Source organism: Natrix helvetica, assembly GCF_964273705.1.
Source record: "Natrix helvetica genome assembly, chromosome: Z".
Classification (NCBI taxonomy): Eukaryota; Metazoa; Chordata; class Lepidosauria; order Squamata; family Natricidae; genus Natrix; species Natrix helvetica.
In genome coordinates this window covers 25,286,275-25,304,328 of record NC_138554.1, presented here as the reverse complement: position 1 = coordinate 25,304,328, position 18,054 = coordinate 25,286,275, and the positions used below count along the sequence as shown (strand labels likewise).

Here is an 18,054-nt window from a genome sequence, read left to right as displayed (position 1 = left end):
ATTTTTTTCACAGGTGTCACCTAAGACAACAACAAAATCAGTATTATTTGAAACTCAAAGTTATGTTTATTCAAGGTACCCGCTTAATTAAAAGTGTTATATAGTATCACTTAATAACTCTCCTGCTTAGTAACCAAAATGTTGGGTCAGGAACTCTGGCATTGAACATGCAAGTCTTAAAGCTGTCAAGTTACAAGATCCTTGCATCCCTAACCCTTTAGGAAAAAAAACCCCAAGGGGTCTTCAAACTTGACAGCTTTAAGACTTGTGGACTTCAACTCCCAGAATTCCTCCTCCAGTCATGTTGTGGCGACGTCATCTGCGTGGATCTGCTCCATCTTCGGTTTTTTTCACAGGGGGCAGGGCTGCTGCTGAAGATGCCGACGACGAGCCCTTGCCGCCACAAGAATAACAGCTGCCTCTTCTTCCTCCTCCAACAGCACCACCACACTTGGAGTGAAGCCGCCAAAGCTCCCGCTGGCACCCCCACCCATGGCATCGGCGGCGGCGTGTCCCCCTCCACTCGGAGCATCTGAGCTGGGCACCGTGTTACCCTGCTGCCCCCTCCTCCTCCACCATGCTTTTGAGAAGCCATGAGGCTTTTTTCCCCCTGCTGCCCTCCGCCGCCTTCCTACTGGCTCCCGCCCGTGGCAGCGGCGGCGGCGCGTCCCCCTCCACTCGGAGCATCTGAGTTGGGCACCGCATTACCCTGCTGCCCCCTCCTCCTCCGCCATGCTTTTGAGAAGCCATGAGGCTTTTTTCCCCCTGCTGCCCTCCGCCGCCTTCCTACTGGCTCCCGCGGCTCATGGCTCCTCAAAAGCACAGCAGAGGAGGAGGGGGCAGGGGTAACAGGGCTCAGCTCAGATGCTCGGAAGAGAGGGGGAGGCACCGGCGCGGCTGCCATGGGCGGGAGCCAGTAGGAAGGCGGAGGAGGGCAGCAGGGGGAAAAAAGCCTCATGGCTTCTCAAAAGCACGGCGGAGGAGGAGGGGGCAGCAGGGTAACACGGTGCCCAGCTCAGATGCTCCGAGTGGAGGGGGACGCGCTGCCGCCGCTGCCATGGGCAGGGGCGCCAGCGGGAGCTTTGGCGGCTTCACTCCAAATGTGCCGCCGCTGCCATGGGCGGGAGCTTTGGCGGGAGCTTTGGCGGCTTCACTTCTCACTGTCAGGAAATCTGCCGCAGCGTCGGGCAGCAAATGTGGTGCTGTTAGAGGAGGCGGAGGCGGCAGCAGATATTCCAGTAGCGGCAGGGGCTTTGAAGGTTTATTTTAGCCGCAGCGCCGGGCGCAAGCAGCTAGGATTGGCCGCCCACAAAGGACCTCCCCGGGCTTGTTTTGCTGAACTAGAGTCAGTCACCCCGCGCTCACCAAAACAAGTCCGGGGAGGTCCTTTGCGGGCGGCCAGTTCTAGCCGTCTGCAAAGGACCTCCCCAGCCTCCGGCGCCTGTGACAGTACAAACCACCGCGCGGCAGTTGGAAACTGCTGCGCGGTGTTTTGTTGCCGCGCACCTTAGAGGGAACAGTGGACCCAGGTGGCTACATTCGGCTTATAAGACGCACTCAGATTTTCACCCTCTTTTTTGGAGTAAAAAAGTGCGTCTTATAGGGCGAAAAATACGGTAATTCACCGGTGGGTGGGTGTCTTTATGCGATGACAAACTTTAGGGGACATCTTCTGAGATAGGTGTCTGCAACCATTCCTTCAAGGTATTGTGGTTTCACAGGCTTCATGAATCCATCACCTGGCAAGATAATACGGCCACTCATGATTCAAAGAATTATCATAAGACCAGAGAAAGTGGGGGGGGGGAGAGAACCGGTATATGGAGAAAATAGCAAAATAATGTAGTAGGAAGAAAGAGATACGAATATGAGTTGATGGGAAAATCCTTACCTCCATCTGCCCCAACTCTGCATCCTAGGACACAAACAAAATTAATATTTTATTTTATTGATTTATATATTAAATTTATATGACACCCATATCACTGTGACATTTAAACACTCAGAATGGGACAATTTGCAGTGGCCAACTCATCATGCAGAAGTGGGTTGTTGCTGCTGCTTTGGCCTGGATCAGCTGAACCGGTAGTAGCGGTGGTGAGAGGTGTGCACACAAGCGGGTGCAGGAGCACACCGAAACCGGTAGTAAAAAGATTAGCAACCCATCTCTGTCACCATTGCCAATTCATTGCAGGACAAATTGCCATGGTGGGGGAATTTAACAATTCAATTTGATTACTTAAAATAAATAAATAAAACATTTTAATGTTTGTCATTCACATTTCATTTTGTCCCCAATTTTGCATCCCTTCATTAATGATTCTATTCTACCATTTCTTTGATATTAGTGCAACTCTTGTCCCTCAGCGAGTTGTCCCATGGCAAGTTGGTCGTGGCAAGTTGTCCCATGATTAGGTGGCCATGACTAGTTGGTTGTGGTGACCTGGCTGTGGCTAGTTGGCTGTGGTTAGTTGGTCATGGTGAGCTGGCCGTGACTAGTTGGCCATGATTAGTTGGTTGTGATGAGCTGACTGTGGCTAGTTGGCTGTGGTTAGTTGGTCATGCTGAGCTGGCTGTGGCTAGTTGGCTGTGGCTAGTTGGTCATGCTGAGCTGGCCGTGGCTAGTTGGCTGTGGCTAGTTGGTCATGCTGAGCTGGCAATTACTACTTTGCTGTGGTTGATTGGTTGTGGTGAGCTGGCCATAGCTAATTGGCTGTGACTAGTTGGTGGTGGTGAACTGGCTGTGGCTAGTTGGTCATGGTGAGTTGGCCGTGGCTAGTTGGCTGTGACTAGTTGGGTGTTGTGATCTGGCTGTGGCTAGTTGTTTGTGGCTACTTGGCCACGGCAAATTGTCATAGATCCATAAATACTTTCTCTCTCTTTTTTTTCCATTGTAGGTGGAACGGGAAATTGCTATTCTGAAGCTGATTGAACACCCTCACGTACTCAAACTTCATGATGTCTACGAGAACAAAAAATACTTGTAGGTATTTATTGGCAGATGGCCTCCCACTTGCAAATGGGGCCCTGGATACATACCTGCCAAAGGGAAATACAGGTAGTCTTTGACTTACAACAGTTCATTTAGCGACCATTTGAAGTTCCAATGGCACTGAAAAAAAGGGACATCTGACTGTTTTTCACATGTCCATTGCAGCATCCCCATGCTCATATGAGCAAAATCAGACACTTAGCACTGACTCATATTTATGACAGTTGCAGTGTTCTGAGGTCATGTGGTCACCTTTTGCAACCTTCTGACAAGCAAAGTCCATGGGGAAGCCGTATTCACTTAACAACCATGATACTAACTTAACAACTGCAGTTATTCACTTAGCAACTATGGCAAGGGAGGTTGTAAAATAGGGCAAAACTCATTTAGCAACTTTCCCACTCAGCAACAAATATTTTAGGTTCAATTGTGATCAAAGTCAAAGACTACCTGTAGTTCTTTCTACAAATTAGCACATACCCACCTGGAATATTATCATCTCTTTCCATAGATTTACTTGCTAAGGATTTTACATTCAGGAGAAATATGGGGCCTTCTTTCCAGTCATACATATAGCTATAGGAATTACAACTCCAGACTTATAAAAATATGAATTGATACATAAATGCATAAATGCAATAACACAGAGAGTGAAATCTACTAATACATAGCAAGGGCAATGTGAAAATTGTAGTTTGAGTTTAAAATTATTGCAAATAATTGCCAAAAGCTACTAATTGCACAATGTGTTGAAACAGCCCTGGATTAGCACAATGTGTAAAGTCATTAAACCATCCATCTTCCCCAATCACCATGGTTCAATGCCCCTTGCATGTTCTTAACCCCATGTTCCCTGCAACAAACCTACATGAGATACCACTCAGGTGTTATTCTACCTTCCCAAAACCTTTTTCTTGATATTTGATGTTCTTATGACATATAAAAAAGAGCAGGATTGGCCATTGAGGATTGCTTCAACATTTGCCATGGGATAGTATCATTTCCACACTTGCAACAGAATAGTTTAGTGGGCTCAGAAGAAAAGGGTGAAGCATCCATGGTTCTACGAACAAAAAGGAACAGCTTGACATTCAAGAAGAACAGACAGAAGGCTCCCATCACAGCTGGCCACCTGCTTAACGTCTGCTGTCTGAGGCAATGACCTCATCTATCCAAAGATAGGGCCAGTTTTGATACCTCTTCTTGAAGGCAGACCAAGTTAAAATGGGATAAACAAGAGCCAAAGACATGTGGTTTTTATGGAGCTGTTCTGAAATGGATTCTTAAACCCCCCCCCCCAATTCATCCCAATCCAATTACACACTTTACTCCCAACAGATTGTGGCTACCCTCCACCCTCATGCTCGAATTTATATGTGGCATTCTCTGAATGGGGAGGGAGGGAGGATAGCGGAAGACAGGAAATAGCCATTTCCTCCAATTTTGCTAAAGTAATTGAAATTCAAAAGCTTGGTTTCTGGAAAGGTGCAGGACCAATAAAAAAGAAAGGAGTTGTGTTCCCATCTGCTTCTGAAATTCCTGGCACAAAGCAACGGTTTCCTAGGTGGAAGATACTTGTATTTCCCTTGGGTGTGAATGCTGCCAGAATGGCAGAGCCACTGTGTGTAAGGGAGGGGGGAGGGAGGGAGGGAGGGAGAGAGAGAAATTGCAGGATAGCTGTCCAACATACCAGGCGGTGCCAGACCAGTTGCATTCTCTACTTATAAGCTTTCTTTGTCATCCTCTTCTGAATCGATGGGAGGAGATATAAAGAGAGAGACAAAGCCATGGGATAAAGAGAATGCATGAAAGAAAAAAATATGTATATGTGCATTAGGGCTAAAATTGGGGAGAGGTATTATTAAACTAGCTTTCCCGCTTCCATTTTAAGTCGTGTAGCTTATCTTTGCCCAGTCTGACTGGTGGGTGCACTGGTTGGCAATAATATGAAGTGCAGTTTATCACAGCCAATGGTTTTCCAAGTTATGTGAGAGCCTTTTTTGTATATTGTTATTAAAATAAACATTTATTTATTTTATTCATAAAAATTCAGCCAAATGACATTGGGAATGCCACATTTCAGGTTCAACTTTGATATGTTTCTAACTTTGATCCTTGAAAATTCTCTCTTAATCATAATCCTCCCTACTTATTTACTCCACTGGAAGGTTAATTGACTTTAATGGGAGTGATTCCCTTGTAGATACTGGTATACTGGTATGTCAGTCACTGGAATTCAATCCCATCAACACTGCAGAATTTCAAATTAACTTTAAAATTAAACATGCCCAAAATTACAGTGTTTCTCCTGAGGAAACAGACTACTGTCCCCGTGAAAAACAGCAATATAACTGTATGTCGAAATGCCAAGTGTGAGAGTTGTACTCATGCACAGGTAATCCTTGACATATGACCAATCGTTTAATAACCATTCAAAATTACAGAGGATTCCAAAAATGGAAGTGTGGTTTTGTTTTGAAGTTCTGATGTCCCACATACACACCTCCTCCTCTCCACCACAGTAAAATGGCTGCATTTAGAAATGTTTGCAGCGCCCTATGGTCACGTGACTGAGTCTTATGGCATATATTTTTTTGCCAGAAACCAGCATTATACTTCTGGTTTCATAGTGATCTCAAATGTGTTTTTTCAAAAAGCAACTGGGCTGTTTTTTTCTTGAGGAAGAAGAACAAAATCCTCATCCCATTCCATCCTGCCCCTCCTTCCCCTGCCCAATCACAACTGATGCCATTTCTTGGATGCCATTTCCCTCACAGCTTCAACCTCAAACTGTCCACCGTAGACCGCACCCCATTCTTAAGAGGTCTGTAAAGGGGGCGTGCATAAGCACACCCAGCGTGCCTACCGTCCCTGTCTTACTGTCCCCCATTTATCTGTACTTTCTTCCTTTGTTCATGTTTATGTTCATACCTATACTTGTTATCTTGTAGGTGTTTGACAAACAAACAAACGAATGAATGAGAAACAAAACATTTTGTTCCTTTTCCTCAAGGAAAAAACAGTGCAGATGCCTTTTGAAAGAACACCTTTGAGGCAACTGGATGACTGAAAATCTTCACAGACATACTGAACAATGGGTTTGCTTAACGACTGTGGTGTTTGCTTAACGACTGCCGCAAAAGAGGTTGTAAAATCAGGTCCACTCGTGTGTTGACCTGCTTTATGTCCCTTGTGACTTACAACTGAAATTGTAGGCTCAATTACAGCCATAAGTCGAGGACTACCTGCATTTGGCTGCCCTTGCAAGAAACCTTTTAGGCAGCCAAGGCCAGATCCTCCTTCAATCAGAGCACACCCAGCTGCCACCCAGCTAGCTGTACACAATATTTATTAAACACAAGTCTTTCCTATAAAAAAATGTAGTTCTGGCTGGAAGGAGCTGTGCTCATTCTCTGTTTGAGTTATGTAGCAGTTGGCGGTTCAATCATGGTGAAGCAATATAAAATATTTTGAATTCTTCATCTCTCTCTTTCCCCGCCTCCTTCTTTCTCTTTTTAACTCTCGGGATCAAAGTGTTACATCTCTCTTTCTCTTTTCCATTTTCTTTGCAAAGAAAATGGTTTTGCCTTGGTTCGAATGGATTCTGAGTTTGCTCCCATGGTGGTCTGATAGATTTTCAATTTCTTTTTAATTATTGTCCTTGCTTCTTGGTCATGCTGTCTCTGGACTTCTAATGTGTTAGGTACCTCGTCTTGGAACATGTCTCAGGAGGCGAACTTTTCGATTACTTGGTGAAGAAAGGCCGTCTGACCCCCAAGGAAGCCAGGAAGTTTTTCCGACAAATTGTCTCAGCTTTGGATTTCTGCCACAGCTATTCTATATGGTGAGCTGACTGTTGTGTTATTATGAGCTATTACAATATCTCATTTTGTTCCTGCAGGAAAAGAAAGAAAAACATTTTTCTTTTGAGTTTATTTTTCTCAATTGTCTTGTGGTTCCCACCCTTTTGTTATTTGTGTTCTATTGATTTTTTTTTTTATTGTGTGTCTAGTTTTTATGCTACCGGCCCCTTTGAATTATCATTGATAAAGAAAATCAATGCTTATTATAGTAATTATTGTTCCTTCTCTCATCCCTGGATCCTATTGATAATTGAAATGCCAATTTACTCTTTTTGAAGTACATGTTTTCCTACCCTGTTTCCCTGAAAATAAGACCTCCCCTGATAATAAGCCCTCCCCCAAAAATAAGCCCTCCCTGTAAATATTGCAACACAGCAACAGCCACGAGGTGACCACGCTTGCCATCTCCTGCACCTCAAAAATAATAAGACATCCCCGAAAATAAAAACAAGCCCTTATTTTGGGGGTCAAAAGAAAATAAGACCGTGTCTTATTTTTGGGGAAACATGCTAGGTCACTAGATGATCACTGGTTTCCTCATCTTTTGATCCAGCATGATATGTAAATATTGGGAGTAGATGCTTTTTCTGACGAAATATAATATCTAATAAATGCAGTGGTTTCTAGACCTTCATAGCTTAAGTCCCATCCAGTCAAAGTTCTAAAGATTTCATTAACATTTCAATAACTTATCCTACATCCCATTTATCACTTCTTTCCAGGCTCCTAGGAATCAAGAAAGACACATTGAGTTACCTCTGAGTATTTAGCTTTATTGTTTCTCACACATAGGCAGAAGTCTTGCCAAACTAAAGCAACTAGTTGCACCACTGTAGATATACAGCTAATCTCTGGGTTCCCAGTTTTCATTTAGCATCCATTCAAAGTTACGAGATAAGCGCCCCCTAGTGTTTATGAGCAAGTCCCAAAATTATAAATGTTGCAGTGACACAACAGTTGTTTGCCCTTATGAATGACTGCAGGTCTGCAACATTCCCCCTATTCCCCGTTCCCCCATTCTCCACAACTGCTCCCCCTCCCATCCTGCCGCTCAGGAATCACTTACCTTACAAGTGATACTTTGCTTTTGAGGGAGAGTTGATGGGAGCTCCTGGGTGCCGTAATATCGTTCAAGTTCAGCCACCTATCCTCTTTTGCTGTTTGTTGCTCTTAGGCTATCAGTCAAGTCATGGAGAACATGAAATTGGTCTTCTTAATAGCCCCACAGTTCTATATTCCCTCCTGACTGAATTTGATCTTACCGTACTTGTTTGGTGTAGGCCTTTATTTAAACTTCGAAGTTGCCTCTATTCCTGGCTTCATTTAACTCAGGATATGTATAGTTTAACCTTGTTTTTTAAAATAATTTATGTTGACTCCTGTGGCTTTGTAAAAGCATATTTCTGAACCATGGGTTATACATTGTTTTGAATGTATGAATAAATCGTTGGAAGGAATATTAGCATACAGCCCATCTGAGAAAAATATTTTCCAAACCAATAAATTTGGTAAAATCACAGTTCTAGTTTGCAGCTTCATTGAGGAGGAAGAATAGACAAGATTGAAAGGTGCTAATTTGGCACTCTTGGGATTAATACTTTCAGAAGTTGCTAATCCAAATACATCAGACTACACTGCTTGTTCTATACAGCACATAGAGAAACCTGTTGACTTTTAATGCTCCCTCCAAAAGTAAGGGAAACTAGTGAAATATCTGATGTATCATGGGTGTCAAGCTAATAGCCTTTGACTGTGTTCATATGACATTCTAATTTAAGACTACCAAATCTGAGTTGCAAAACTCTTGACAACCAGACCTTCTACTATTTAATATTGTTTAATATTGTAGTATAGGCTAAATCTGGTAGCCTAACCCAAACTCATAGTTTTCTTCCCCATGGTTTTCTAAATTTATCAAATTTTATTGGAGCATGCAGCATAATAAACCATTAACATAAATTATAATACAGATTTGCATGATGCATTAGAAGAAACTGAGTTCATTAGTTGTCAGTCTTATTATGCAAACCATGTCTTATTCCTCTGGGCTCAAATAATGCTAAAAATCTTGAGAATGCTTGGGGTCCTTGAGTCGCAATAGATTTCATAATTGTGGAGCCGCAAGTCATACAATATTCAGTAGAGCACTTGCATATCACTCAAGCAAACAAAATAACCCTTAATCTGTACTTCAGCACTGTTTAAAGTGGGAAGGGGGAAAGTACTTAATACTGATCTAATACCTCCCACTGGGTTGAGAGCCATTCATGTAATAACTTCAAGGGATTTAGTGGTACAAGCTCACACATGTTTGTGTATGTGCATGCCCATGAGCTCTGCCACTGATCAATCTCCATGGGTTTTCTTTGGACCCCTTCAGCCACCGAGACTTGAAACCTGAGAATTTATTGCTGGATGAGAAGAACAACATTCGGATTGCAGATTTCGGCATGGCCTCCCTGCAGGTCGGAGATAGCCTGCTGGAAACAAGTTGTGGGTGAGGCATCTTCAGAATGGAGTCATGCTGGCCTGTGATGCTGAGGGAAGTGGGAGGAAGCAGCCACATGGCTCCTTGCATGGGTGGATCCACACATTATTGCAGGAATACCAATGTGTCCAATGTAGTGGACATGTAAAAAATGAAATGGGAAGGAAATATATGCTTGGGAACCTAGGTAAGCTGTTCCTTTAGATGGAAATGCTGTAACACAATACTATAGTCATTGAACTATAAGTGAATCAGAAATATCTGCTCTTACTTAACATTTGGAATGTGAATTACTCCTTTGCTTGCAAGCAGAGAGGCAAATTCATCAAAGATTTGCCATATGTAGGACAGCAAAAGTTTGCCATCAATGAAAATATAAGTCATATATTCTTGGAAGTGGAAACTCTTTGTGAAGCATCCTCCCATTCAACCCCAGATGTATGGTCTTAGAACATACACAGGGGATGAGATGCAGCCAACAGATGTAGCCAACTGAAGTTACCGCACCAACCTTGGCTCCTTTGTGCAATGATGGTGCTTTTTTCTTAAAACGAATGACATCTGTTAAGGAAATTGATTCCGTAGTGCCAGAATCCCTACCAAGATTTTTCCTTCCTCACAGCTATAAATTCCTTTTTAAAAACTCATTCCCACAATTTCTAATTGTGTAAATGTCAAGTTTAGCTTGGTCTTCAGATTTCCAGGCTAGGAGATAGGGATTTCATTTGATGGTTGTCCTCAAAGAAGGGACATATTTGTCTCTAGTGGGAAGGAAGAAAAGATTCTACCACTTCTAGAGATGTGGGGAAGTTGCCAGTGGTAAAATTCAAACTTTTTTACTACCAGTTCTGTGGGCGTGGCTTGGTAGGCATGGCAGGGGAAGGATACTGCAAAATCCCTATTCCCTCCCCACTCTGGTAGGGAAGTGGTCTTTGCCGGTTCTCAGAACTACACAAAATTTCCACTACTGGTTCTCCAGAACCTGTCAGAACCTGCTGAATTCCCCCCCCCCCCACCCGGCCCGGAAGTTGCTGAAGAAGCCACATGTATTAGACGTGGGATGGCCTAGAATGGTCTTCTCTATACCACATGAGTTCAGCTGCAATTCTGAGCAATTCCTATTTAGCAGGATAATTGGCCACTCCAGAATTGACTCAAGGATGCCAAGGAAGGTTTGTCCTGGCACTCGAAACCCACCAAACATCTAAAAGTCAAGGATTTCCACAACCATCTTAGACTGGGGAGGGTGGTATATTTCACAGGCTTCTCCTCACATGCTTGTTGAACCCATGGCCCTATGGGTTAGCTTTCTTCGGCATTTCACTCTTCCTATCTCTCTGTCTTTCTCTTTCTTTTCTGCCCCCAATGCTGGGCTGCAGTTCTCCTCACTATGCATGTCCAGAGGTGATCAAGGTAAGGATTCAGGCCTAGTGCCCTCCCCTTATCTTTGTTGGTATCTGATTTCTCCCATCCCATCCAATAGATAAGGATAAGGAGCCCCACAAAATATGCTTTATCCTGCTTCAATTGGCCTTTCAATTGGAACAATTATATATTATATACTTACAACTTCCAGCACTCACCCTTCGCCATTAGGATCACTGAGAGTTGTAAGTTAAAAAGATCCAGAGGGTCACCCCTCTGAAAGATGAACACACCTGAGCTTCAGAGCATGACACAATATTTCAAAAAATTCAAACATATGTTTTTAATAATTTAAATAACATATATTGGATTGAGTCGAAATTGCACCCCAGAACAAACATAGAAGGTAGAAACTAAATATTTTTAAGGATATGTAGGTAGTCCTCGGCTAATTGAGCCTGGAATTATGGTCATAAGTCATACCGGTCATGTTTACAGGTCACCAGGTAGATGTGCATGATTTTACAGCCTTTTTTTTTTTTTTTTGCAGTGGTTGTTAAAGGAATACATTGCCCACAATGGGCCTTTTTTGTTCAGACCAGCAGTAAACACCACTTTTTGTCAAAAACCATTGGTAAATTTCTGTTATGTGACTGTGGGACGCTGCAAAGGCTGTAAATGGAGGCCAGTTGCCAAGTGCCCACAATGTGACCACATGACTGCAGGGAGGTGTGTGTGTGTGTGTGTGTGTGTGTGTGTGTGTTTCTGTCAGAACTTTGTATCCATCAAAAATTTAACCTGTCATAAATCATGGACTACCTGTGATTGAATTCTTTTAGTTATTATAATGAACTTGTACATATGCACGCACTTTCATGCACCGTGTATATATACAATTCCAGTATCGTCAAAAATCTGATCCAGAAGATTTATACTGATTTCCTTCTCCCAGCTAGTAAGAATATTTTGAAGTTATAAGAAATAATCTCTGCATTCTCAAGAACATTGCCGGGGATCTCAATTTTCTGTTTTTGTGTGGCTATGTATGCACTGAAACTTAGATTCTGCTGGGCACTATTCTAATTTAAAAAAAAAATACTGGAAAAGCCAATCACAGGAAATCAGAGGAAAAGAAATCTCCATGTCCACATGGATTTCCAAGGAATGTCAACCTAATATATGGTGATAAGATTTTGCAAACTCTCCTTAATCAGAAAGTAATAATAATAATAATTTGAATTTATTAGCCGCTCCCTTTCCAGACAGGACTCGGGGCGGCGTACAATGGAGCATATAGAACATAAAACATGTGTACAAACACATAAACATACATATATACAAAGACACACATGCACGGAGGAGGTAAAATTACAACATTTAGACAGTTAAAAATCACCATTAAAATACCCCAATTGTAAGAAATCCAATGTACAATTAAAATTTAAAATTTAAAAAGACAGTCAGGAGGAGTAAGAAAAATTACGGTTGAGCCAGGCCAGATAATTGAAAGAGGTGGGTCTTCAGCTGTACACGGAAGGAGCGGAGATCGGAAGTAATCCTGATGTCACGGGGGAGGTCATTCCACAGGGCTGGGCCCATCACAGAGAAGGGTCTGCTCCTGGGTGTCGCCCCCCGACACTGTTTGGCGGACGGCACCCGGAGAAGTCCCTCTCTGTGTGAGCGAATTGGTCGTAGGGATGTGTGGGGCAGGATGCGATCCTGCATGTAACTAAGTAAACTTTCCCCTCAGTATTTGGAGGTCTCTTCCCCTTATCTCTCTTCCCAAATGGGACAGAGTGAAGAACAGCTACCATTTTAGTGGGTTTTTAAAAATGATTATTTCATATTATATGCCAGTAATGGTTATTCCCCTTTGCAGTTGCTCTTAATGCTTGGAAAATCCTCCCGCCCTCACTTCAAATGTCTTATTTTTCATTGATTCCTGAAATCTTCTCCCCCCCCCTTCCCAAAACTAATTATCAAGCCCCCAATCTCTGCTTCTTGCTCCTTAGGGGGAGAAGTACGATGGACGTCGCGCGGACATGTGGAGTTGTGGTGTCATCCTCTTCGCCCTCCTGGTGGTAAGTTTGTCCCAAAAATGTTTGCTCACTCCTGGCAGAGAGCATTTAATCCCTCATTTGGTTCTATTGTCTTCTGTCCATTTAAATCAGGGGTGGTGAACTATGGCCCTTTTATGACTTGAGGACGTCAATTCCAAGAATGACCAACTCACCAACTGCAGGTTCACTTAACAATCATGACAAGAAAGAGTGTAAAATGGGGCAAAATTAACTTAAGAAATGCCTCACTAACCAACAGAAATTTTGGGCTCAATTGTGATCGTAAGTCAGGGGTGTCCAAACTTGGGAACTTTAAGACTTGTGGACTTCAACTCCCAGAATTCCCCAGCCAGCCATGCTGGCTGGGGAATTTTGGGAGTTGAAGTCCACAAGTCTTAAAGTTCCCAAGTTTGGACACCCCTGTCGTAAGTCGAGGACTATTTGCAATTGTTACAACTTTCATTATTATTTATTAAATTTATATACAGGTAGTCCTTGATTTATTACCACAATTGGGCCCAAAATTTCTATGCTAAGGAAAAGGTTTGTTAAGTAAAGTTTGCCCTGTTTTATGATCTTTCTTGCCACATTTGTTAAGTGAATCCCTGCAGTTAGTCAGCAACATGGTTGTTAAAGGGATCTGGCTTCCCCCCCCCCCCCCCCACTGACCTTGCTTGTCAGAAGATCGCAAAAGATGATCACGTGACCCATGGACTGCAATGGTCATAAATATGAGTCAGTTGCCAAGCATCCAAATTTTGATCACATGACCATGGGGATCAGCAGTGAAATCCTCTGAGGTCTGCTACCAGCTCGCTACTGAGCGAGTGCTTGCGCCCACGAGGCATGCCCGTGCAGCGCTAAAAGAGGAACGTTTTGAAGCTTTCAGAGTCTGCAAAGGTCAGTAGCGGGGGGTGGGGGGTGGGGAATCCACTGTGCCACGTGATTTAGATTAGCTAGAAATCAGGAAATGCAACGATTCTAACTAACATAAATTGCACATCACAGCTGATTGTCACCGAGCTGATCGTCGGAAATACTGGTTTGCCCAAACTGGTAGCATTTTGTACTGCCAGTTTGGGTGAATTGGTCTGAACTGGTAGCATTTCACCCCTGATGGGGTTGCTAAGTATGAAAAACAGTCATAACTTACTTTTTTCAGTGCTGTTGTATGTCACTAAATGAACTGTTGTAAATCAACAGTAAGGACTACCTGTACTGGCCAATTCCCAGTGATTCCAATTGTTGTCCTGAAAATGTTTGACCTGAGGGGGGGTGGAGGTGGAAATGAAAGGGAGAAAGAAAGATTAATAAAGGAGATGAGGGCGAAAAGGACAAATGTTACACACCTTCATATTTAAACAGTGTTTTGGCATTTACATCTAGTCCTTGACTTACAACTACAATTGGGACCAGCATCTCCATTGCTTAGCAAGGCATTTGTTAAGTGAGTTGTGCCTAATTTTATTGACCGTTTTTGGCCATGGTTGTTAAGTGAATCACTGCAATTAAGTGCATCATGTGGTCACTAACTTTGGTCGCCACGTTACAAAAAAGATGTTGAGACTTTGGAAAAAGTGCAAAGAAGAGTAACTCAGATGATTAAAGGCATGGAGACTAAAATCATAGGAAGAACTGTTGAACTGTAGAGAAAAGAAGGACTTTTAGGGGTGACATTATAGCAACATTTCAATATTTGAAAGGCTGCCATAAAGAGGAGGGGGACGACAACCTATTTTCCAAAGCACCTGAGGATAGGACAAGAAAAAATGAGTGGAAACGTACTAGAGAGAGAAGCAACGTGGAATTAAGAAGAAACTTCCTAACAGTGAAGACAATTAACTCATAGAACAGCTTGCCTTCAGAAGTTGTGGGTGCTTCATCACTGGAGGTTTTTAAGAAGGGACTGGACAGTCACTTGTCTGATATGGTCTAGGGCAGTGATGGCGAACCTTTTCAGCATTGAGTGCCCAAATGGGAATGCGCGAGCGCACACATGAGTGCACATGCACGCCGGAGCACCTAAACCCGAAGACCAGCTGGCCAGTGTGCATGCCAGTGGTGTGATACAACCAGTACGCCCTGGTACAGGCATACCGATGCCTGCTGGGAGCACCAGGTACCATTCCGATAAAGTGCTCCGGAGGGCCCACCTGCCTGCCGGCTCTCCTTACTGCTATTTGGGCCGATCGGGGAATTTGTGCACACCGAGCAGCTGGAGCATTATGGGCAGTGGGTACACATGTGGGTGCTGCACGTGTGCATGTGGTGGGCACCCGGCCCTGTTGCACCGTACCGGTTGCACCGGGATCTGGAACCCAACACTGGTTTATGCGTATACCGGAAATCAGAAGAGCTACTAGTGACAGCATGCGTGTCCACAGAGAGGACTCTGCATGCCACCTCTGGCACATGTGGCATAGGTTTCCCATTACGGGTGTAGGGGCTCCTGCTGGAGCTGATCCAGGTGGCTTCTACAAGAAAAGCCAATGAGTAAGCTGAATTTGAATCAGAATCGGAACTGAGCTGGAAGAGACATTGGAGGTCTTCTGGACTAAAGGACCTGGACTAGGAGACCTCCAAGGTCCCTTCTAGCTCGATTCTGATTCTAATTCAGCTTCCCCCATTGGCTTTGCTTGTAGAAACCATCTGGGGAGGTCACAAATGGTGATCCCATGACTTTGTAAATACATGATGATTGCCAAATGCCTGAATTCTGATTACATGACCATGGTTGTAACTTCAAACAAATAGTTGTAACTCAAGGACTGCCCGTAACGTTAAGCCAAGTAATTCCTGCAAAACCTGAAATCTGAAGGACCTTCTGGGGTGTCTTAATTTCTTTCACTCTTTTCTCCCGCAGGGGGCGCTACCCTTTGATGATGACAACCTACGACAGCTTTTGGAAAAAGTGAAGCGTGGGATTTTTCACATGCCCCATTTTATTCCGCCAGACTGTCAGAATCTCCTGCGGGGCATGATTGAGGTGGAGCCAGAGAAACGTCTCAGTGTGAGTCATCCTGTCGTCCCCAAGACTGGGAGGAATGGAGGGAGGAGCAGGCTTGGAGGGTGAAGTGGAGCAGGATGGAGGGCTCTGGGTAGCACCATTTCATATTGCAAGCAGGAGTCCCCACCACCACCACCACCCAGAGATAGGCCACTCTCGGATTTATATTTAAATAGGATAGCAGTTGTCATAAATTTCTATGAAACAGTGGGAATAGAATAGAATAGAGCAGAGCAGAACTGAGCAGAAGAGAAGTGAAGTGGAGAGGAGAAGAGAAGAGAATAAATACAATGGGACAGAATAGTTTTTTATTGGCCAACTGTGACTAGACACACAAGGAATTTGAGAAGATTTGAATTAGAATTCTTCCCCAATATGGTCGATTTTATATGATCTATTTGGATCAAAATTTAATTAGGATCTGATTGAAACAATTGAGCGTAGGTAATATTGTTCTATTTTGAGACTCAGTTAATGTTTTATGTTTATTTTAATATACTGAATGTCTGAAGATAAGGGCATCTTATTATTAACACATGTTTTAATGTGAGTGATAGTGATGGATAGAGCAGTTGTGGTTTGTAACTTTAAATTTAATCTTTGCAAAAAGAGTCTAATGTTGGTTTATTTTTCTCTATATGATGGTTTTAGCTGGAACAGATTCAGAAACACCCGTGGTTCTTGTGAGTATTTCCAGACTGTCTTTGATTTCCAGATGATTCTCTCTTCCCTTGTTTGACGAAATCTCAGTATAGAACAAGATCTCAGTATTTTTGGCCTTCACTTACCAGAGGTGAGGGAAGATCTTTAAGAGAAACAAAGATATGAGCAGAAATTCCAACATCCCACTCTACCACTGTCATTGTTGTCTAGATCAGGGATCTCCAACGTTGGCAACTTTAAGACTTGTGGACTTCAACTCCCAGAATTCACACACGGAGAATTTGGGCATTGTTCAGCATTAAAAACCCACAGTTTTTTTAAAAAAATAATCACTATTTAACCCTACCCCCACTCTGTGGCAAAATTAGAATCAAACAAGTTACTTCATTGCCTCCAAATGCAGAACTATGCTTTCAAGGCCTTGCAGAAATAAAACAGGGTGGGAGCCAATCCTATTTCTGGGGAAATAATGTTCCAGAGGGAGGGAGCACCACAGAGAAGGCCCTCTTCCTAAGTCCTACCAGGTGTAATTCCTTAACAGTTGGGATCCATAACATGCTCTGCCTTTCTGCTTTGGTGGGCTGGATAGTTGTAAGACTGGGTAAATGGCAAGAAGGATATATCCTATTTCTAAATCTTTATGAACTTGATGTTGAGAAATCTACCAACTGTTTTCACTTCCCTGAAAATGAGCCTTTTTAGAACAATTAATCAGTGGAACAACTTGCCTCCAGGGGTTGTGAATTCTCCAACACTGGAAGTTTTTAAGAAGAGATTGGACAACCATTTGTCTGAAGTGGTGTAGGGTTTCCTGCCTAAGCAGGGGGTTGGACTAGAACAAGTCCAAGGTCCCTTCCAACTCTCTCTTTCTAATGGCTTTTGTCAGAGGTCTTGACTCTTTTATCCCACTCCTCAAGATTTTAACAGGGTGATGTCTTTTTTAAAATCGGTTTTACACACGATTTCTTCTTCCAGGGGAGGAAAGAATGAACCAGAACCAGAACAACCAATCCCTCGGAAGGTAGCGATCCGGCGGATTCAGTCAGTCAGTGAGCTGGACCCTGATGTGTTGGATAGCATGCACTCGTTGGGATGTTTCCGTGATAAGAACAAGCTAAAGCAGGAACTGCAAAATGAAGGGTGAGGAACTGGAGTGCATGGTTGAATGGGGCCATAAGAAACTTTCTTAAGCTTTGCTTCTTATATCTTTGAATCCCTAGTACAGGTCTCCTGTGTGAGCAGAGGGTTGGACTAGATGACCTCCAAGGTCCCTTCCAACTCTGTTACTGTTTACTGAGGAGATGCAGTGTTCCAAATCTTTTCATGAGATTTTAAAAAGATGGTTTGTAGTCTTATTGGAGGAACTGTCTATGGGGATTCTCAATCATCCAGGTCACGGTTGTCCCAAGGATGTTTTTTTCCCCCAAAAAGACAACTGGCCATTGTTTTTCCTTGAAGATGTTTCGCTTCTCATCCAAGAAACTTCTTCGGTTCAGCTCAGTTTAAAAAAAAAAGTCCAGTTGCCTTTTGAAAAAAAAAGCATGTTTGGGATATTGAAGGAACTGTGCTTTTGTAGAGAAACTGGAATAATCGTCTCACCATTTTAGCTCCCATGA

At 43.2% G+C, this 18,054-nt stretch overlaps 1 protein-coding gene across 4 annotated transcripts in view; it reads left to right on the top strand.

Annotated features, from left to right (window-relative positions):
- The window catches only part of BRSK1 (BR serine/threonine kinase 1), a 71,750-nt gene that overhangs the window by 29,928 nt on the left and 23,768 nt on the right, over window positions 1-18,054 (top strand). For 3 of the 4 annotated variants that reach the window (XM_081932067.1, XM_081932066.1, XM_081932068.1), the window contains exons 3-10: window positions 2,898-2,983; window positions 6,696-6,836; window positions 9,236-9,352; window positions 10,723-10,756; window positions 12,721-12,789; window positions 15,632-15,778; window positions 16,427-16,458; window positions 17,414-17,578. In XM_081932067.1, coding sequence (XP_081788193.1) covers window positions 2,898-2,983; window positions 6,696-6,836; window positions 9,236-9,352; window positions 10,723-10,756; window positions 12,721-12,789; window positions 15,632-15,778; window positions 16,427-16,458; window positions 17,414-17,578 — 791 coding nt within the window. Of the gene's footprint in view, window positions 1-2,897; window positions 2,984-6,695; window positions 6,837-9,215; window positions 9,353-10,722; window positions 10,757-12,720; window positions 12,790-15,631; window positions 15,779-16,426; window positions 16,459-17,413; window positions 17,579-18,054 lie in introns of those variants that run through there. The other variant, XM_081932069.1, reaches the window with a different exon arrangement.